The 23,377-nt window shown below is 36.6% G+C and overlaps 1 protein-coding gene across 1 annotated transcript in view; it reads left to right on the forward strand.

Moving 5' to 3' along the window:
• LOC129245798 (uncharacterized) overlaps positions 1-23,377 on the forward strand; it is a 177,623-nt gene that overhangs the window by 133,590 nt on the left and 20,656 nt on the right. The window contains exon 5 of the mRNA XM_054884191.1: positions 19,001-19,073. Within this exon, the coding sequence (XP_054740166.1) occupies positions 19,001-19,073 (73 nt within the window). The remainder of the gene's footprint in view (positions 1-19,000; positions 19,074-23,377) is intronic.

Raw genomic sequence — 23,377 nt, forward strand, 5'->3', positions numbered from 1 at the left:
AAGCCAAAATCCATCTAATGTATCTAATTTTATGGAATTTATTGACTGAAACGTAATATTTGTAAAAATACGTACACATTTTTGTAGCTGCAGAGATTTCCATCACTTAAAAGCATTTTATTTTGTATTTATGTAATAAAAAAGTTATTCAAAAACCAATTTGTTTTGGGTCACCTTATATGTGGTATCAAAATGTCCCTGTATCTGACTCTTCTTAGATCAAAAAGTGTATAAAATATAAGGCGGATAAAATGTATGTATGTATATGCAATGGCGCAATACGTGAGTGCAGAATAAGTTTTCTTTTTTTAATATATGCAATCTTTTTCGCGGCCGCGGTAGCCGAATGGGTTGGTGCATGATTACCATTCGGATTTCACAGAGAGAACGTTGGTTCGAATCTCGGTGAAAACACCAAACTTAAGAAAAACATTTTTCTAATAGCGGTCGCGCCTCGGCAGGTAATGGCAAACCTCCGAGTGTATTTCTGCCATGAAAAAGCTCCTCATAAAAATATCTGCCGTTCAGAGTCGGCTTAAAACTGTAGGTGGAACAACATCAAGACGCACACCACAAATACGAGCAGGAGCTCGGCCAAATACCCAAAAAGGGTGTGCATTGTTCATTCTTTAACCAAATCCTTATAAATCAAACTTTCAAACTTAATGCAATATTAAGAAAATTTCAACAAGTTTTTATATATATTTTTCACATCATGAAAATTTTTGGGTACGCAATAACAAAGCTCATGAAGTTTTAGTAAAATCAGTTTAAGTTTTAAGTGGTTTGGATTTTTAATAATTTGTTTTTCTGATAGTGTTTTGCACTTCATTCCACATTAAAGTAAAGAAAATATGCAAGAGCAATGTCCAAAAGAAATTAACTCAATTTTTAGCTGCTTAAAACTTACACTTTATTATGCTAAATGGGCATAAAACTGCATACTCGCAGTTTTTCCAAAAAATCGGATTAAAAAGTAAAAAAAAATGTAGTAAAAATTTGTTGAATTTTGTACAAAGTTAGAAAGGTTAATTTCTTCTTCTTAATTGGCGCGATAACCGCTTACGCGATTTTGGCCGAGTTTAACAAAGCGCGCCAGTCGTTTCTTTCTCGTGCTAACCGGCGCCAGTTGGACACACCAAGTGAAGCCAAGTCCTTCTCCACCTGATCTTTCCAACGCAGAGGAGGCCTTCCTCTTCCTCTGCTACCACCAGCTGGTACCGCATCGAATACTTTCAAAGCCGGAGCGTTTGTATCCATTCGGACGACATGACCCAGCCAACGAAGCCGCTGGATCTTTATTCGCTGCGCTATGTCTATGTCGTCGTAAAGCTCATACAGCTCATCGTTCCATCGCCTGCGATATTCGCCATTGCCAACGTGCAAAGGTCCAAAAATCTTACGCAGAATCTTTCTCTCGAACACTCCAAGCGTCGCTTCATCGGATGTTGTCATCGTCCAAGCTTCTGCGCCATACGTTAGGACGGGCATGATGAGAGTCTTGTAGAGTGTTAGTTTTGTTCGTCGAGAGAGGACTTTACTACTCAGTTGCCTACTTAGTCCAAAGTAGCACTTGTTGGCAAGAGAGATTCTACGTTGGATTTCAAGGCTGACATTGTTATCGGTGTTAATGCTGGTTCCTAAATAAACGAAGTCTTTTACAACCTCGAAATTATAACTGTCTACAGTGACGTGGGTGCCGATACGCGAGTGCGCCGACTGTTTGTTTGAAGACAGGAGGTACTTCGTTTTGTCCTCGTTCACCACCAAACCCATTCGCTTTGCCTCTTTATCCAGTTTGGAGAAGGCAGAACTAACAGCGCGGTTGTTAAGGCCGATGATATCAATATCATCGGCATACGCCAACAATTGTACGCTCTTATAAAATATTGTGCCTGAGCGATTAAGTTCTGCGGCTCGTACGATGCTCTCCAACATCAGGTTAAAGAAGTCACACGACAGTGAGTCACCCTGTCTGAAACCTCGTTTGGTATCAAACGGCTCGGAGAGGTCCTTCCCAATTCTGACGGCGCTGCTGGTGTTGAGCAACGTCATCTTACATAGCCGTATTAGTTTTGCGGGGATACCAAATTCAGACATAGCGGCATACAGGTAACTCCTTTCCGTACTGTCGAATGCGGCTTTGAAGTCGACGAAAAGATGGTGTGTGTCGATTCTCCTTTCATGGGTCTTTTCCAAGATTTGGCGTATTGTGAATATTTGGTCGATGGTAGACTTTTCAGGTCTGAAGCCACACTGATAAGGTCCAATCAGTTGGTTGACGGTGGGCTTCAGCCTTTCACACAATACGCTCGCTAGAACCTTATAGGCGATATTTAGAAGACTAATCCCGCGGTAATTGGCACAAATTGCAGGATCGCCCTTCTTATGGATTGGGCAGAGCACACTTAAATTCCAATCGGCAGGCATGCTTTCATCCGACCATATTCTGCATAGGAGCTGATGCATGCACCTTACCAGCTCCTCGCCGCCATGTTTGAATAGCTCAGCCGGCAGTCCGTCGGCGCCCGCGGCTTTGTTGTTCTTTAGCCGTGCTATTGCTATTCTCACCTCGTCATGGTCGGGTAACGGAACTACAATTCCGTCGTCATCGATTGGGGTATCGGGATCTTCACATTCTCTATGACATGCGCAGCTGTCACTGTTTAACAGGTTCGAGAAGTGTTCCCTCCATAATTTAAGATTGCTCTGTACGTCAGTCACCAGATCGCCGTCTTTGTTCTTACAGGAAAACGCCCCGGTCTTAAAACCTTCTGTAAGCCGCCGAACTTTCTGGTAAAATTTTCGGGCGTTGTTCCTATTGGCCAGCATCTCAAGCTCTTCGCACTCACGTATTTCGGCCTCTCGTTTCTTCTGTCGGATAATACGTCTCTCTTCCTTTCTCAGCTCTCTGTAGCGATCCCACATGGCTCGCGTTGCGCCCGATCGCAGCGTGGCTCTATAGGCGGCATCTTTTCTTTCGGCGGCAGCATGACATTCCTCGTCGTACCAATTGTTTTTTCGGGCTCGCCGGAATCCGATTTCTTCTTCGGCGGCGGTACGTAGGGAACGAGAAATGTTGCTCCATTGCTCGCGCATGCCGGTTTGTTGGGCAGTGCTCTCCGAGAGCAGGAGTGAGAGTCGAGTGGCGAATCTTCTGGCTGTCTGTTGTGATTGCAGCTTTTCGATGTCGAACATTCTTTGCGCAGGTAGATGTACGTTTTTTGCTGCACAGAGGCGGGTGCGCAGCTTGGCTGCAACAAGGTAATGATCCGAGTCGATGTTGGGTCCTCGGATCGTACGTACATCTAATACACTAGAAGCGTGTCTTCCATCTATCACAACATGATCGATCTGGTTTCGCGTTTTCCGATCAGGAGACAGCCAGGTAGCTTGGTGTATCTTTTTATGCTGGAATCTGGTGCTGCAGACTACCATGTTTCGGGCCCCGGCGAAGTCGATCAGCCTCTGTCCGTTACCGGATGTTTCGTTGTGCAGGCTGAATTTTCCGACTGTAGGACCAAAAATTCCCTCCTTGCCCACCCTGGCGTTGAAGTCGCCAAGCACGATTTTTATGTCGTGGCGGGGGCAGCGCTCATAGGAGCGTTCCAAGCGCTCATAGAAGGAATCTTTGGTCGCATCGTCCTTCTCTTCCGTCGGGGCGTGGGCGCAAATTAGCGATATGTTGAAAAATCTGGCTTTGATGCGGATTGTTGCGAGACGCTCGTCCACCGGAGTGAACGACAGTACTTGGCGACGAAGTCTCTCTCCCACAACAAATCCGACACCGAATTTGCGCTCCTTTACATGGCAGCTGTAGTAGACGTCGCAAGGTCCTATGGTTTTCTTACCTTGCCCCGTCCATCGCATCTCTTGGATGGCAGTGATGTCAGCCTTTACTCTCACGAGGACATCAACCAGCCGGGCAGAGGCACCTTCCCCATTAAGGGACCGGACATTCCAGGTGCATGCCCTCAAATCGTATTCCTTATTTCGTTTGCAGGGGTCGTCATCAGTGTTGGAAGTTCTCATCCGAGGCTTTGTTGCTGTTTTCATTGGGGGGGCTTTTTAAGTGGCGGGTCCCAAACCCAACGCACAACCAGCTATGCTGGGATGCTTCGCCTTCTCACGTTAGCTCACTCCCGAACGGGTGTTCGGGAGCTAACCAGAGGATACGTGGGCTAATCCCGGACGTTGTGAGCTGCTTGAACCATATGTAGGAGAATCGTCCTGGCCACTCCCAAGTGAATGGCGATCAGTAACTTTCCCCACTTGCGTGGACTTCTACACATGGATCCATCCTCCAAGAAAGGTTAATTTATATGGGTAAAATATGGCATATGTACTCAGCTTAAACAACTTCCAATAAATTATTTATTTACAGGTCCAAATGAAATACTTCATTCTATATATCGCTCATTTACTGCAACAGTATCGTAATTGAAAAATAACAACAATGTCGAAAAAAATAGATTCACTGCTTGCAATTTACATGTTTTCATCTAGTGAGATGCTGCTAACAGAATGGACTTGAATATTTTACATAGCACAAGAGGAGACCTTGTGGTAGTCATTTCTACATATCCATCGAAAATAAGAATTGTATTTGAGCCAATCCTTTGTGAAGTTCAATCTATTTTCGTTAAGATTTTAGCGAGAGTTGAAGAGATCAAGTTTCTAATTAGATATATTCATTTTATTTTCCACTTAGACTCCCCCCGTGGCTATTAACTACTATGCGAATGAAATATCCTGAATCTTTAAATTATGTTCTCTTTCGACAAATCGGCTTCAATGATGTTTATGTATAGTTTGTGCAAGTATCATACATGACGGACAGTATCATAAAATATGAAGTTTTGATATTTTTGCAAACGGGTTAAAAATTTGTGCCAAAAGAAGTAAATAATGGCGTCCATTTTTCCATTCTTATTAGAAGTAGAGCAAACTTTTATTCCAAAAAGGAGTTTTAGCAACAGAAAAAAAACCAAAATTTTAATTAGTTACTTTTAAATATATTTCCACTTATTTTATTAAAATTCATAGTTTTCTTAGTTTTATAGTTTTTTGTTCAAAACTTTATCTCAAATTGCATACAGAATTTTATGAAACATAAAAAGGTAAATACATAAAAACCCTAAATTTTGGTCCTTGGAATGTTCCCAACTTAATTATTTCTCAATTCATCTACAGAAATATGTAACCTATAAAGCCAAAAAAGTACAGTTTGATTTCATCCTTCACTCTGTCCTGACAGCTGTTTTTTTAATATTTATATGACTTTCAAGAATAATTCGCACAATTTTGTTTTACTTTTGGATAGCAACAAAGTTTTAGTCTCTTTAATTAAAAATTTAGTGTCGAGTTTGTTTCACCTGCTTCTGTAGCCATGTAAAAAAACTTTGCAAAATATACGCCGTAATTCATTAATGATTTCCTCCCATTTTTTGTTGTCAATATTACTGCATATCCTGCCATCGCGTGCTGAATATACTTCAACATTAATTTGCTTGTTTGTAATTGCTTGTTTGCTCATAGCGCTGCCATTTTGTATGTTTTAATACGTTAAACGCCTCCAGACAAATCGAGTCAAACAGTAAAACCAAATGAGCACACACATACACGAGCAGAAACTAGACGAGGTACGACGAAACGAAACGAAGCGAAATGGAAGTGTTGTTTTAATATATGCGCAGACCTCACACCAACGACATTTGTCAACAACAACAAAAACATCGACAGCAGGAATAGTGCTAGCAACAGCTGTACAACAACAAACAATATTGACAAAAGCAACAAGCTTTAAAACAACAGTAGTAACAAGAACAACATTGACAACAAATATAAAAGCACTGTCGCGTCTACAAACAGCACACATGTCATGTCTTGTCCAATTGTCGTTGGCTGGTGTGTTGACCGCTGCCACACGCTACTCTTTAGCTTCAGCAGCAAACAATTGACAATTGAGAGCTTGTCTGAAAATTATTTGCAGAACTGTTGTTGCGTTTATTGCTGTTTGCAACTTTTTTGTATTGTTTTTGCCATTTGATTTGATTAAATGTTTTGCAATCCCATATGGTACGGCCATTAATTTGTGATATGAGAAATGTTCGTTGCGAGTACGGCGCTTAGGTTTTTTGTTATGTTTGCAGCGTAGTTAGAAATATCATATGCGCCTTTATATATTAAATGTTGCCCGATTTTTATGGCTTATTAATTTTTCTATTTCATAAACGATTTCTCATTGCAAAACTAATATTCTGCCAATCAATCAACTCGTTTTAAATGCCACTGACGCCTGCCTAAATTATTGTTTGGTGAAGGAAATTGACATTTTCGCATAAAAATAAAACAGACTGTATACTTATATGTAAATTATATGTATGTTTATTAGCAGTGGGGGTGGCTTGAGCAGTGCTACCTTATTTACTTTGGCTAAACCAATATTTACGCAATTTGCAATTTTCTAGCGTCTAGTCCGTTCGGAGTCCGTCCGGTGTTGCCGTGGGCGTCACACGGCTGCGAACTGCAAAGTCATAAATCAAACCGCGCTCCCAAAACGGCACGCCACATACACACATACAAGTACACCGCTAAAGATTTGTGTTTTACTTGGCAGCAATGCCTGTGACACAGTTACCGCGTTGCCATTCACTGCTGCCTGCGGTCAAATTGTAGTTGTAAATTTGATCATTATAACTATGGCGGCGACAAAGCCTTATCTAGTCGCTGCAGATAACTGAGATTTAACTGAAACTGTCGCAAAATGCGCAATGTGATAAAATGCAAAACAAAAAGTGAAGCGGATAAGTTGGGCGCCGCTTTTACCGGAGGCTTGTCAAGCTTAACATTATTGCTACTTATGCATTGTTTTACATTCATATTTGCCATATACAGGGAGGTTCGAATATTGGTATATTACAATATAATTTCGAAATGGGGTATTTTTGGTGCAAATTTTACTTTATTTCAATGACGCATAAATAAACATATTACTCGAAGTACTATCTAACCTTTGCTATATCTCTGGTAATTTATGGAAACCTGGCCAATACTCTCGATCTGTTGAAACCTTGAAAACAATTTTTGATGCCTTCACACAAAGAAACTTCTATTCCTGAAAGAGCATTCTGCATTGACCGAAACAAAAGAAAATCAGAAGGGACCAGAAGTGATCTAGAGACTTCATATTTAATTACCTCCATTTGCGTATTAATTTTTTGTCCGGAAGTAATACTCGAAGCAGAAATTACTTTTCCTTGGTGTTGAAGAAACATTTCTAAAATACAAAATCTCAACCCCTGTCTTTATATAAATCACAATAATTCCAATACTTTCAAGGGTTAAAAACTTACTGGTTGGATCACTACCAACATTTCTGCCAACTCAAATTAAATTGGCAAACGTCTGAATAATACATTGAATAATGTCCTCTAATTTTCGTCTTCAAGCATTTTTAATAAATATATTTTTTTTGGCCAGCCATTCTTTACCTCCTGTATCGAAATTATAACCTTTGAAGCATCAAAACCGGAATGCGCATGGTTTCAAGAGTATGTTTCGACAACATTCGACGATTTTCTGGATCACTTTTTTAAAATTGGATAAGAAAATTAAGACCTTCCGTTAAAGCCCTTTTTTTGCATCTATGCCGACATACTTTAACCTCAAAAAATGTTATGTGAACACTAACGCGAATTTATACATACGTACATATATACCATTAAAAAATTGCGTTGAAGCATTGCCATGAAAGTATTTACCAAATAATCTTGAACTCTCTGGGACAATGGAGTTCCCTCATTTTCGAAATCACTGAGAGTTTTCTCCACTCAAAACCTTAAGTGTCAAGTCAATCAATATCAAACTATCCACTATTATGCTTTGCAATTAAAATTGGAAAATATAATATTACAGATTTATTTCCGAGAATTTGTCGTAGTTATAAGGTAGTTTCCGCAATGAAAATAAAAATAGCGCGGCCTTAAATGAAATTTATTAAATGAATTTTGAACTTTGCGAACTCACTCATGATTTTCGAGATTGGTTATCTGCCAATAGCCGCAAAAATTGACAGGTCTGTGAGAAATATGAAGTGATGGGGTCGTTAGTGCTATGGAAACATCATTTTGGTCAAGTAAAGAATTGATGCTGCAGAGCTACGATTATTGACTTTATGTAGGCTGAAAGGAGAAACGTAGACTCTGTCGTTTTCCATCGACGTTTTGCTAATGAAATTTAATAATTGCGTTATCAACCGATTTAGTACGTACTGCCAGGTTGACAAGTTTCGCTACTTAAAAGTCAGCAAAAGCCATCACATGAATGAAGTCATTTTCCATAAATAAAGCAATTGTTTCTTTCTAGTATGATATATAATGTATAATAATGATTTAAAACAAATTGTGTGCTTAAATTTCAATTCATTTTTAAATGATGCTAATATTTGGTCCACCCTTTTAAAACATTGGGCACAAAAATATAATTCACTTATGCTGTCTTAAATTTTTTCCAAAACTAAGGGCAGGTCACTAGAATTTGTTGCCTATTAACATGCAACATAAAACAGTTAACTGTTTCGAATGGTTTTAAATTGAATTTAATAGCAAAATCTTAGAGCTGAAAATATTATTATACAATATACTACATACGTACACGTTTGGATGTAAGGCAATACAAGGAAGTTAGTACAGGTTTTGTAAAGCAAGAAATCGGCTTTTATGAGGATTGGTCTTCTTCAGCCAATCAATAAGAAGAAAAATATGGACTCAGTTTTATAATTATATCAGCACCGTTAGCACCACCTATACAATGGCAAACATTGCAAAGCATCTATGAAATACCTTGGAGAGGTTGGGGATAATAGGCGGAAACGGTACTTCAATTAGAGTAAAGGGTTAAGAAAGTCTCCAATGTCTTGGGGGGGTTGATCCACCCGACTTTCGCACGATCGATAGAATACAGAATGCTGCGCAAATCGCGGATGCCGTTATTCACTTTTTAGAGATTTCTTCACAAACATTTCTATTACCTCGCAAAGTTTACTTAACCTAACCTAACTTCTTTTTTTTTGTTTACAAAAGTTAATAATTTATTAAATAGTCTTTCCGACGTATTAATATATAAGGTAGCTCAAATTACCCCCTTGCTGATACCCTCAAATATCAGCAAATAAATAAATAAAGCATATATCAGTAAGCAGTGTATCGCTGGTATGACCTAAAACCTACCCCTATACACCTACGGCCGACTAATTAATAGCCAGATGTACCCGTATCGTAAGGGATTAGTTGAGTACTAGTCAGTACCCAATTTCACTATACCAGCCAATCTTCAATTTTACCCGTAAAGGATTAGTTTGGGACTACAAAATTAATATTCAATCGTACCCCATGAATCCAATCTCTTAAGAGCGCAGTAACACAATTTTTTGTAAGGAGCCAATCCACCTACTAAATATGAGCTCATGGACTTTAATATAAATGATGGAACTGATTAAAGCAAAAAACTTTAAATTTAATTTTAAAATTCAGTGAGACTTCCAAAATAAACAAAATCAAATGAATCGAATTACAATTTTTAAAACTCCCTATTAGAAAATTTAAAAATATTTTAAACTGTTAGAGCTCGTAAACTCTTGCCAAAGAGAAATCTCAATTCAAAATGCAGCAATTATACCCATCGCCCTACACACCTTCAACACTTCAAGGCAATTCTTACAAAAATATTGCCATTTCTATCTACTAATATTTCATTACAATGCCATCACATCATCAACATCATCGCACACCCATTGCTCGCAGCTTTCCAAGTAAATTATCTTCCGAACGCGTCATTCATTTACTCGCTTCTCTGACTCGCATCAATTCTGCGCATTGCTGCTTCAGCGCGTCACATTTCCGGTGTGCCGTCGTCAATTAACATTTGCCATTTGCAACATTGCATGTTCCACATTCGTTCATTTGCAATTAAATAAATCAAATTCGACAACTTGCCACAACTGAATGCCCCGCTAAGCGTCTAAGTGTTGCGGCACATCAAAGTCAACATTAGTACTAGATAAAGTTTGCTTAAAAGCGAAGAGGTGAGGTGCGTGGTGAGTTGAGTTGGAAATTCGCCTTGAAATGAGGCAATCGATCGATCGGCTGTGAAATAATGATGATGTGGTCATGGGAAAATAGGAAGTGAGAATGTTTGTTGCTGAAGGCGAAATTTATGAAAAATATTGCGCTTGAAAATGTGTGTGTGTGTGTTTGGAATGTTATTTGTGCTTGTGAAGAAACAAAGCGAACCTTTTCTTTTGTTTCTTTGAAGAGAAACTCATACATCAACGCAACACAAAACAATGCTACTGCTCATTCTGAGCTAGAACTAAGGAATTCCGAATGTAAAATTTTTTCGCCAATTTAATCCTATCTGCCAAAGTAGTTCCTCTTCTTCTCTCCCTGTTTTGCTTTATATTTCCACCCAGGTCTATCTCTGAAGGCCTAACATCGTTTACGCTCGGAGTGTGCATCCGATAGATCTCGTTTCTAGCTTTTAATTCGTTCCTATTTTTCTGCAATATTTTATTCTTAAAAAAACTATTGCCTTCAAATTGATTCTAATGATTTTTTTTTTTCTAAAAATCATAAATTTTTTGCCTAGAGTCGATGGAAAAGAGTAGAAAGCGCTATTGCATCTTAATTGGTTTTTTGTCAGCTTGATAATCAGCACATTAACAGAACACTATCGGCTGGTTATACTCGTTAAGAGGTTAGGACTCCCATCCAACTGTTCTGTCCACTATCACTACTCCGTTCTGGTCATTACGTGCCTTGGCTAAACGTTCCTAAAATTTTGGTGTTATCGATTGAGCCTTATTTGGTATTAGTAAATCAGCAAACACAGTCACTAGCTGTTGAGTTTGCGTTCTATTCAGAAAACTGCACTTTAGAACAGTGATACATTTTTTTAGAAACCAATTAACTGTACTTTACAAGAACTATGTGAAAAGCAACTCAAGTTACAATTTATATATTTATTTCTGTACGTACATATTTATTGTATAAAAAATATATACATATTTTGCGGTCAAATAAGGCATTTCCTTTCACATTTACTTGGCATAACAATATTTTTATTAAGACAATCTACAGCAAACTACTACTGTAAATACCATTTAATTTTTTCTAAAGAAAAAAATATTTTTATAAGTCTACAAAAAATAAAAGTTATGAAATTTTTAAAAGGAAAATTCAGCTTCATGTTACTTCGGATTGTACCAAAAAAAACTTCACATTTTGCACATTTATTTTAAGAAAATATATGGAAAAATAAAAAAAATATAGCAAAGCAACCATTTAGGCGCGCCAAGAACAAGTTTCAGTGCTTTTCATTATTAATATCCAAAAAGCGTTCGCGTACCTACAATAAAATACGTATTTATCCAAGTATGTATATAAATATTTCCCCGCAACTTGCCACTCGCCGCTGCCAGTCCAGCAGTTCACATTTTATTACGACGGCAACGCTCAGGTTGCACGCTGGCAGTCAGCAGCTGAATTGCTGCTTCGCGATCGTTCGTTCCACTAACTGCGCTTGCTTACTATTCCTATCAAATCACCTACCTACCTACATATATCAGCTGTGCCAACTCCTCGGCGCGTTTAAGTATATGTTTATAGATAGAAGTACTTATATGTAGGTATGTATGTGGCTTGTACGCGTGCTCGCTCGCGCCCATTTAACACCGGACGACCTTGCAACGAATCCATGACGTTTTTGTACAACTACTTATACAATTCACTGGTCCGTCCGGTCGGCTAAGATAGTTCATGTAGGAATACATTTTTCTGTTTGCTGCTGCTGGCCGATCCGCAGACCGCACAGTCATTTGCACATATGTAAGACAAGCAACATAGTTCATTCTGCTATGCTAATGAATATGAGTATGCGCGTGTGTATGAGTATGTATACCCGCATCTGTGACCATTTCTTAGTAACTCTATCGAACTAAGGCACGGTTGGGTCGTTTACAGCAAGCTTATAGCTAGTGAGCACTACAACTGTTGTTGTAGCTGTTAGCAAGTATTATGCAGTTTTGTTTTTGTAACCGGCTGGTGCAAGACGTCAAGCATCAGTCAACAGCTAAGAGCGTAAAGCCTCAAACCGCTAGCCGCTAACCGCCAACTAATGGCCGCTAGCCGCCAGCGAAGCAACACCAAAAGCTGCTTGTGGTGTTTTACTTTTGGGCCATGTTCACGCTTCGTTGATGTTCTCATTTGAGTTTTTTCCCCCACTTTTTTATGTATTTAATGCACTCTTCGCAGCTGCTTCTGCTTCTTCTTCTTCTATTGGTATAGCTTAGCTTTGCATTTTGCAGGTTTCGTGCAATTACCTCCACAAATTTGCTGCTCCAACTCAAGTGCATCGCTTTTTATAATTTTTTGCAGTTTTAAAAGTAAAAGTTATTTTGATCGAGGAATAATAGCTTGCGACTTTTTTAAAACGTCATGCCACATGATATCATTTAATGACTAGATTATAGTTTTTCTCTCAAATTTCTGCTCTAAAAATTAAATCAATGGAACATCAATAAATCCTTATATGGATAAACGTATTAATATCTCCATCAATCGTTCAAAAACTCCAAAGTCAACGTGGTGCCAGCTGATGCTGTCAGAGCCTGCTCTGCGTTGGAAAGATCAGGTGCAGAAGGACTTGGCTTCACTTCGTGTGACCAATTGGCTTTATTAAACTTGATTAAAATGGGTTAAGCTATTATCGCGCCTATCAAGAAGTAGAATAAGATTAAATGTGTGAACTTAAGCACTGAAATATAACCATTTGATGCTCACACTGTATCACTGCTGCTCAAACTGCATGCCAGTTCTCTTATCCAACGAGTCCGATGCATCTTTTCTTCTTCTTTAGCACACAACTTAAATGATTATTAACATGCAATGTTTTTCAGATTTTTTTTTTTTGTAAATCCTTTATCAAAACGGTATCAGCTACCCAACTGTAAAATACCAACGAACACATTTGTAGTAAAAAGGTGCTTTAATCGTTGTTATTTATACAAACTAATTAGCATTTCACATAAAATCTTATCTTGATCGACCATAAACGGTCAACTGTGCTAAATTTTCGAAAATATACAATACAATAAAAATTCGATTCGAAAATATGTATTTGTGCACAATAGCAGGCATTCTTAAAATTGCACTAAACACTTTTTTTTTACTTTTCATACAGATTTTCAGATTTTTTATATCTTCATTTTATTAGCGTATTAATTAAAAAACACTGCTGAAGACACCCAAAAACAACAATTTGTTTCTCTAAAATTTATATCTTGACAAAATTGGTTTTTTACTTATACACGGCCTGCTGTTCTTACCGCGAGGGAAGTGGATACTAGGCTGAATGAATTACTGATATTGCGTTGAACGAAATTTAACGATATACGAATGTAGTGAACACTGCAGAAGAACAACTGGAAACTGCCACTCACATTGAAAGAAATGAAGAATTAGGTTTTAGCTTAAAAAGTGGGTAATATTGTGATGACTGTCACTATAGATGAAATGTATAAAAGCAGCCATTTTGTTTTTTATCTTCCATAAAAATTGGAACATCGAGTCGATTTTATAAAGCGTAAAAATGTGTGAATATTTTAATTTAGGTTTGCTAAGCATTTAATAAAGTACTTACTTATGGAAGTATCAGTGTTGCCAATTGGCCAAATCGGGATAGCGGCAGTAAAGGTGTGAAAATGAAAAATAAATAGTTTTGGAATATTACTTATTTATTTTATTTAAGCTTAAGTGAGTTGAACATTTTTTTGCAACTTCTTTAAGTTTTTCTTTGAGCTCAACTCGTTATAAAGTGTCTAAAACATTGGAAGTTTGCGTTTTTTTTTTTTCAAATTAAAAATTAAAGCTCGTTTTACCAATCGTTCTCACCTTTCAACGAAAACCACACTTTACCCAACAAAAACAACACTTTGCAAGTAAAAGCTGCATATGGCTCGAATTGGCAATGTTGCATGCTCTTACTGAGTTTTTTCTTCGGAAAGAGAGAAAATAAGTCAGCTTTCTTACAGTACAAAGCATGACAGGTAGACTCCAAAACAAGTCAGTTGTTTTCCACTTCTATAAAAATCGATCTGAGCTGGTACTTAGAGATGCCTTTTCCTTGTGCAAATTTTATGATGAATATTTCTGTCCCTTTCCTCGTTTATTTGTAATGTTAAAAATATCATTAGAAATAAATAAATGCAAACATGTTAATGAAAACAAAAATATTAAAAAAAATGTTATTAATAAAATAAAAATTTTAAAAATTTATCAGGAATGTGAGCACGACTGGCCCATATTAGTGAGCCAAATGACTGCTACCTACACACAAATATATGTACATATTTTAGTGTATAGACTTCAGCGTTTATTCGGTATTCTTAGGTGCTCAAACCAGACCTTGAACGCAATCATTTGAAACAAAGCTTTATTTTTTTTTAAGCAAAAGACTTCAAAGTGATTTAAGGCAAATCTAAAACTACGCCAATAAAAAACAGAACGATAAGAAGAGCATTGAAAATGCAAAGCATCCACTAAAACTTAAAAAACAAATGTTAAATCAGCAACAACTTTGACACAGTTTCGAGCGCACCTCTTCTTCAGTGTTTTGGCTGCCACTTGCCACTCGCCATTCGCCACTTGCCACCCGGTTCAACAATGGTAATTGCCAGCCAAATAGCAAGGCAGCAGCACTGGCAGCAACAGCGCAGCGAGTAGAACAATACAACGGTAATGTTATAATGGCTGCAATATTAAAATCTACTACTATTAACTTCGTCTACAACTAGCAACAACAATAATAATAACAACAGCAGACCATTAAAGTGATGACGCGCGCTGTGGCCGCGCTAGAATTGTGTTTAGCCAATAAATCAAGCTGCGTTCAGACGTGGAACCGAATAGGAGGAAGGTAGATGCAAATGCAGTGAACAATAACATTTTTATAAACAGTTAAATAGTTGTTAAAGAATTGTAGAAGCCAACAAATGGAAACACAAAAAAGATCCAACAACCAGCAATAGCAAATTGGCAGCTAAAATCACAACAACACTAACTGAGAGATACATAGCTAAGTACTTTCATACAGTAGCCATGTTTGTAGTCGCATCAGTGGCATTGCCAGCGGCATAAAGATTGTGGCAGAAGAGAAAATAAAAATAAAAGCGAAAACAAGCAAACTCGTAAACGCTTAATTAACAAAATTAGCATAATGCGCAGAAGGACAATTGACTGAAAATAAACGATTTGAAAAAGAACTGGCAATTGCAATTGGAAACTAATTTGTACAGAAATAGAAAAAGTAAAAATTTTAAATGGCCAGTAAGATGCTAAATTTTTAGTGAAGTAAGGCTGCTTACCGGAACGAGGTTAAGAGCTGACTTTGTGAAAAGTAAACATTTGTCATAAAATCACTTCTAAGTAGTTTGAGTTGATCCAAAAAGAAACTTTGCAGAAGGCTACTGAGCTGATGAGGTGGCTAGCAGAGCACACAGAGAGTGAAAGTTTCTTTGTTTGCCAGTTCTTTCTCTAGAACAGCCCCCGCTTTGACCTCTAAGGACATTTCTCACCCATTTCATTTTATGGGGAATTAACCCATTCACGACCCAAATATTTTTTTACACAAATGTCCTTATTATAATTCTGTTAATAATTTTTTTCAAAATTCTTATATTATTGTGTTTGAGTTTATTTTTTGGAAAGAATACTTTTAAATTTATTTATTTATAAAACCCGTTTTTTGAAGATATTTTCAATTCTGTTCAGCTCACTTATAATTTAATATTTTCCTCAAATATTTTAACAGTAGTCTTAAAATAAAATAGACTTTATAATTCCGGTGTAAAAACAATATTTTTTTATGAAAAATATAGCACCCTAATGTACATATATACATATATGCATGCGTAATCAGTGTGCGCAAAACTCCTTTGTTACCTCCAATTTCTGAGACGCTTGATGTTACTACAAATGGAAGAAATATTTTCCAGCCAAAATGCAAGCGGAGGCATTTACACTCACCTGCCAAGTGCCGGCTGCTATTCAGAAAAAATACTCATATAAATTGAAGTTTCTCGTCCATACTGGGCTTCGAACTTAACCCTCCGTTTGGCGCTCAGGTCTGACCTTTTTCGACTTTGGACGTGAATTTAATATATTTCTATTATAGCTAACGACTTGAGCTTCCAGGTAGCTTTCTAAAATTTAATTTTCTATCGATTTATGGATATGACTAACATATAATATGGCACAGGCTTACATATGGTTAAAGATTCTTTATCCAAGACCCAGACTAATTCCAATTCCTACATAAAATCACTCGCTGAGTTTAAAAGCTATATTTTCTTATGTTATGTAGTTTTCGAGATATAGCCAAATTACGGATTTGGATTACAGAAAAAAGGTGGATCAGAATTTATGATACCTGGGAAATCTGTTAGCTGATCAATAAAATGTATTTATTAAATTAATGGTAAAGTAATTTGCCATCTTTCAGCTATGCTTTATTTTATATAAATCAAACAGTTTCAAGGTATTGTATTTACACAGATAGAAACATTTGTATTTTTTTGGAAAAATTTAAAAATTGTCTGTATATAAAAATTTGTCTAAATATATAAGAAATCAATTTCCGAAAAAATTCATTACTCATGTCTTAAATCTAAAATCTAAGGCCTACCGCAAATTAAAGCTATAAGTGAAAGAAATCCTCAAATAAATATATAAAAGATAGCCGCATGAGAATAAAAATGCTCATTTTTCCATGGATCTTTCATACATAAAGTTTAATTAGTGGTGAACACAACAAATTACTTAGGGCAATATATTCGAAACATAAAACTGCATATTGACAACAATTGTAGAAAATATTTCAAGTACACCAATAATACAAGTATAGGGCTTGAGAGCCGAGCTTGCAATATTTTCTCAAAATTCTTGGGTTCTTTTGCTGTATGCCAGTGTAATCACATACAATACGTCCGTTCAGCTGCGGCGACCACCAATGACTCATACAGCATATTTTGCTTCAAGAAATCATCAAAAAGTTTCATTTTCAATAGAAATGAATAAACATTTATGAAACCAAGACAACAACAAAAACCACAAAAAGAACTGCAATTTAAAATCAAACTATAAAATAGTCCATTAAAGAGACTTTCAAAATTGACTTAGCCAAACAGGCAAAATTATATTGCAGCTGCCACCAACGCCAAGCCAAGCCAAGGCAGGCCAAATGGTGCGACAACACTTGTGCATTTACCACTTGGCAAGTTGCACATAGCCTTCCATTTCATGTGTTGCAACATGTTGCGGCTTTTGCACAAAGCAACCAATTGGAATGCGGTGCGCTGTACTAAATGGTACAAAATGGTTACAAAAACAAAAATAATTAAATAAAACCAAATATGCCAAATTTCATTTCAAGATAAGCTGAGTTCGGCTTGCCACAAAATTTGCATATAAGCGTTGATTGAGTGCCACCGCCACCGACTGCTGCGGGCGACTTTACGTGGTGTGAATGATTAATGCGGCGTCGGCACAAAATGGCGAACGGAGGCGACACTCACTCAGAGTTTTTTAATTTTTGTTATTATATTTTTTATTTGATTTTGTTTTGTCTTACTCAAAACTACGGGCGAGTGCAATATTGTCATGCCTGCATATATGTCCATTATGTGTGATATACAAGTATGTGTGTGTATGTATGTGTTATCTTGCTTCCTTGCAAGTCAAAGGTGTGCACGTGCAATCCGGCTTATACATATATAAAGCAAAAACAATAAAGTAAAAGGAATAAAAAGGTGCACAAGAAGTTGGAGCGTTCTTCTCGTAGCACAGTGGGCGCGTTTATTTAATTTATTGCACATATGAAATCCGTTAATTGCAATTGACTCGTTGCTTGGTTTGTTGTTGAGGGCGTGTTAAAACTGTAACACTTTTCAGCGTTACATTCTGCTTCAGTATTTGCAGGTTGTCGCTTAGTTAGTTGGCGCATGCGCATTCTGTCCGCCAATTAGTTACAAATGATGGCAGGGTTTCTGGGGTGTTTCGAATTGTTTATCTATTTTTTTGGTCATAGCATAATGAGTCATAGTGAAGGGATATGCTGACATACACATACCTGCATGTGTGTGTCAGATAATTGAGCATAGACATATTTGACAGCCGACATTGCAGAGACACAGTTCATAGTTCGTGTGTTCGAAAATAAAGTGGTTATTGCACGCCAGCAGGGCGTATGAGTAATTTAGCGAGTTAGGCACAGAGAAAACGGCACTGCGTGCATGATATGTACATATGTATGTCCATATTGGAAAGAAAATGAAATCTTAGCTAGGCAAAAATATGACAGGAATTTAAATACATAGTTGGCCATTCTAATAGATCCTTTGCTTAAATTATAATATAAAAATATTTCCTTTAGGAAAAATATATTAAACAAGAAAACAGGAGGAAGACTAGATTTTTATACATATACTCGCGTCAAAGTCGGTAATACCGGCTGCAATGCATAAGTAATTTCAAAAAAGTTCACTTAGCAGCCAATTTCTGAAATTATTCTCTTATGAACAAAAATTCACATCATGAACGCTATCTAAATGATGCTCACAATTTAGGGACGTTTTTTGATTCGGACGGTTCTATGCCACGAGAGACTAGTATTTTGTATTTTGGACATTGTCGTCAATTCTTCTAAGATTTCAGTATAATAAGAAGTAAACTGAAATAATTTAACAATTTTGTGATTTATTCAATGTTGAAAATTTTAGTATAGAGTTTCTTAAAGTGAAATATTTTCTTTATCTTTAGATATCTATAATATTTTTAACATTGTTATAGTTCTTTTTTTATTTTATGCAAAAATTCGTACAAATTTATTTCTAACAACTAATTTTTGATTACTGTAAATTTCTATATTGTTATTTTTTTATTTCCAGCATCGGCTTATGCGGGTTTGATAATCCAATGCGCGATCAAAAAACGGAGGAGTTTAAAAGGCACATTGGGCAGGTGAGTGTAAATGTATATTGTTAGTGTAATAATTTGTTTTATGTAACTAAGCGAAAGCTGACGCTTGCTAGCCTAAAATTGTATACGAAATATGGAATATATTAAAAGAATTATCAACATAGAAATCGAATACAAAGGGCCACTAGACTTTTTATCAGAGTTAGCAGAGTTCACTCAGCGCTTCAAGCACTATGCTTCAGTGCTCTGCAGAATCACTTCTTCAAGGTCTATAAAATTTGGATTGGGGAAATCTTTCTTCAGCCAATTCTTTTTTAAGAGTAACCAGTCTAACCTAACTTGTGGGGCTACCATTAACTGATTACTGCCAAACCTGCTTAATACGAAGGGCTGAATTAAACCCTGTATTACGTTTCGGCTAAAAAGACTGCCTAATTTTGGTTTTAGTTAATATTGTTGGAATCATCGCAGCCTCCTTGTGATCTCATGAAGGCGTCTTCTTACAAACTCTGCGAAGCTACTTATACAGTGCGCACGAAATGTGAAGTAAAAAAATTGAGTAGGCGATAAATAACTATATTATACTTGTACAATTATAAAACCATTAAAAGATTGACTGTGATTACCCGAATATTTGTTTAAGAGAGTTCAATTTGGGAGCAACTCTATTAAACAAAGACTATCCATACATATTTGAAGTATGAACTTTTTACAAATATATTTATTTCTACCATATAAATAAAACCTGCTTTCGATGTGCAGATAAACGTTTTTTAAACTCGGTTAATTTGTCTTATGTAATTGAAACATAAACGGCCTTTTTAAACTTTTAGTCTGTATGTTTGTTTTGGCTTTGTAATTTTAATATACGCTGTATGAGGCTACCATAGTGATATTGCAAAAAGTTGTATTTGTGATCTGATTTTTTTTCCTACCTTAAATAAAATTTCGTATGACCACACTGCGTTAAATAACTGTAGCCCTGGAACGTATTGACAAGTTTTGACAATTTATTCATTTCGTTTTAATACTTTTTTAAGAAAATGTAGTTCATGATCTAATATATCCTATATAAATCCGAGTTTTAAATTTTATGAAAATTAAAAAACAAAAAATAAACAAATTCCACACATTTTAAACAGAATTTTTGGATATGCGATTTTATAGCCCACTGAAATTTATGAAAGTTCTAAATAGTTGTAAAATCGCGTTGACTTTGACAGTTTGTTTTGATAAAGGTAATGGGTGTTTGTTGTCGTTATAAGGAGAAAAAGTCTAGACCGTTAGTAATAAAAAATTATGAAAAATCTAGACGATTTTTGACCTACTTGAATTCTTATATGAGAAAGTTCTAAATAGTTGTAAAATCGCGTTGACTTTGACAGTTTGTTTTGATAAAGGTAATGGGTGTTTGTTGTCGTTATAAGGAGAAAAAGTCTAGACCGTTAGTAATAAAAAATTATGAAAAATCAAGACGATTTTTGACCTACTTGAATTCTTATATGAGAGGTACCACTACCTAACAACTTTTCCCCCAATTTGTATGTCAACTTAGTGCTGATATCAAGAGCAAATAAAACTGACAGAGCTTTGTGCCGATTTTGATACAACTGCCCACTCTCGGCTTTAATGGATATAAAGAAGGAAAGCCATAAAGTGAAAAAGTTAAATTTTTGTCTGATCTTTGTAATCCTACTAACATTAGGATAACGATTAGATAATTGTATAAAAAAAGGTAGAAAAACATATTTTGCCTAATGAGGTAGGTAAGTTGATGTTTGTTTTCTCGAATTATCGCCTTTCCTATATACATGCAAATAAAAATAAGTAAAATTCATTAACTGTTCGTTGTTTTTGCAATTTCGATTGTTTTGGAATTGAATATTATATATTATTAGAGTTAATTTAGTTATGAATACAATAAATGATATTTTAGTTTTGCTGATAGATTTAATAAGCAAGTCATTTATTTTTTATTAGGAAATTTGGTACCTTAAAGTAATCATTATACGTACGTCAACCAGATTAGTTTGTCATCAGATTACCGAAGGCACTCACTTCTGCTCAATACTAAAGATGTTTACGGTCATGTGGGAGATATATTTGACAACAGAAAATTATCAAATGTGCTCTCTTAATAGAAGCTGGCAACTATTTCAGACTCTCCTATAAGTTCGATGTGTCTTATATATTGCGAGCAATTTAATATTGAAATGGCGAAATTTTTCACTTTTGAGTTTGAAAGAAAACGTAAGGGATAAGCAACTGTAAAGAAAAAAAATTAAATGCAAAATATACTTAATTTTGCAAATGTTTCTCTGCGGAAATATATCAAAGTTCTGAATAATATTCATGAATTTTATATGAAAGAAAATTAATTCGATGAAACCTTTAGATGAACCCGCACTTTTCGATTTACGGTAAACGAGCTGACAGGAGCTGCGCCAAATTTCAAAATAGAAGTATTAAGCAATTTTTTCACCTTCATCTTTCAAATATGTAATTTTTAAGATTTTAGAGCACCTGTCCGACGAACAAAAGGATTTTCTGAAATTTTTATTAAGCTTGATTTTATCGTACAGTGCTATAAGTTAAGTAATATTTCGGCAATATAACAATTATGGCTCAATTTGTATAGATATTTCTTATAACAGTTTCATTAATCTCTGGTTCATTCTGATCTCTGTATAATTTTTCACACTTGGCTCTAATAAAGGTGAAAACAAGAGCCCAACACTAGCTGTTCTTGTAAGGATAAATACTTTAATATTTACTTGTAAGGTGGAGGGAATTAGTTATTAACTAGTTATTAAATATCATACTAGTATCGTCCGCGCTCGAACATTTGGCCAATAACAATTCTCACTGCAATTAGTAGGTTTTATCCTATTTGGAATCAACTGTATAATGTAACTTTAAAATAATAGTTAAAACAGCCAATAATAAAATTAAAAATTAACAAAATTAGATTTATTCAATTGTTGGCAGCAATAGGACTATGAATAAGTTCGTGCGGTTTTTTTCGAAATTTGAAACTTTATTGACGTAAAATGGTTACAAATTTAATATTCAAAGTATTGTCCATCGCTTACTACTACTTTTCCCATCTTTCTGGCAATTCACGGATTCCCTTTGTGAAAAATTCGGTCGGTTTTGCCGCAATCCACGAATCGATCCATTTTTTGACTTCATCGTAATTACGGAAGTGCTGGTCAGCCAGGCCATGTTGCATCGATCGGAAGAGATAGTAATCGGATGGCGCAAGGTCTGGACTATACGGCGGGTGGGGTAGGACATCCCATTTGAGCGTTTCTAAGTATGTTTTGACCACTTGTGCAACATGTGGCCGAGCATTGTCATGTTGCAAAATAACTTTGTCGTGTCTATCGGCGTATTGCGGCCGTTTTTCTCGCAGTGCTCGGCTCAAACGCATCAATTGTCGTCGGTAGACATCCCCCGTAATCGTTTCATTCGGTTTCAGTAGCTCATAATACACAACACCCAGCTGGTCCCACCAGATACACAGCATAACCTTCAGGCCATGAATATTCTGCGCCGACGTCGATGTTGAAGCATGGCCAGGGTAGCCATACGTTGCCCGACGTTTTGGATTGTCGTAATGGACCCACTTTTCATCGCCAGTCACAATTCGATGCAAAAAACCCTTTCTTTTGTGCCGTTGAAGCAGTTGTTCGCATGCCATAAAACGGCGTTCAACGTCTCTTGGCTTCAATTCATACGGCACCCAATGGCCTACCTTTCGGATCATTCCCATGGCTTTTAAACGTTTGGAAATGGTTGATTGATCAACTCCCAAAGTTTTTGCAACCTCTTCTTGCGTTTGAGCCGGATCTTGATCGAGCAATTCCTCCAATTCGGTATCCATGAACTTTGGCGGCGCACCCTCGCGTTCTTCGTCTTCCAAGCCAAAATCACCACTTTTAAAGCGTGCAAACCACTTCTGGCACGTTCGCTCAGCTAGAGCATGCTCACCATAAACTTCCACCAAGATACGATGACTTTCGGCTGCTTTTTTCTTCATATTAAAATAATGAAGAAGAATTCCCCGCAAAAACACATTATTTGGCACGAAATTCGACATTTTCAAGTGTGGTAAAAATATTGTTGTTTACGCTTCAAAATAGCTCTCCAATGAATGTTTGGAAATGTGGATCGATGGAATAATAATCAAGTTACGCCATCTGTTGTAAAACCGCACGAACTTATTCATAGTCCTATTATATTTTTTGCAATAAAATAAAATAGCCTCAATCTCAGAGCCACAATACCAAATAATTGTTTTGCACGAAAAGTAATTCGACAGACGGCTCATGCCGTTGTCGTTA

Source organism: Anastrepha obliqua, chromosome 4 (genome assembly GCF_027943255.1).
Source record: "Anastrepha obliqua isolate idAnaObli1 chromosome 4, idAnaObli1_1.0, whole genome shotgun sequence".
Classification (NCBI taxonomy): Eukaryota; Metazoa; Arthropoda; class Insecta; order Diptera; family Tephritidae; genus Anastrepha; species Anastrepha obliqua.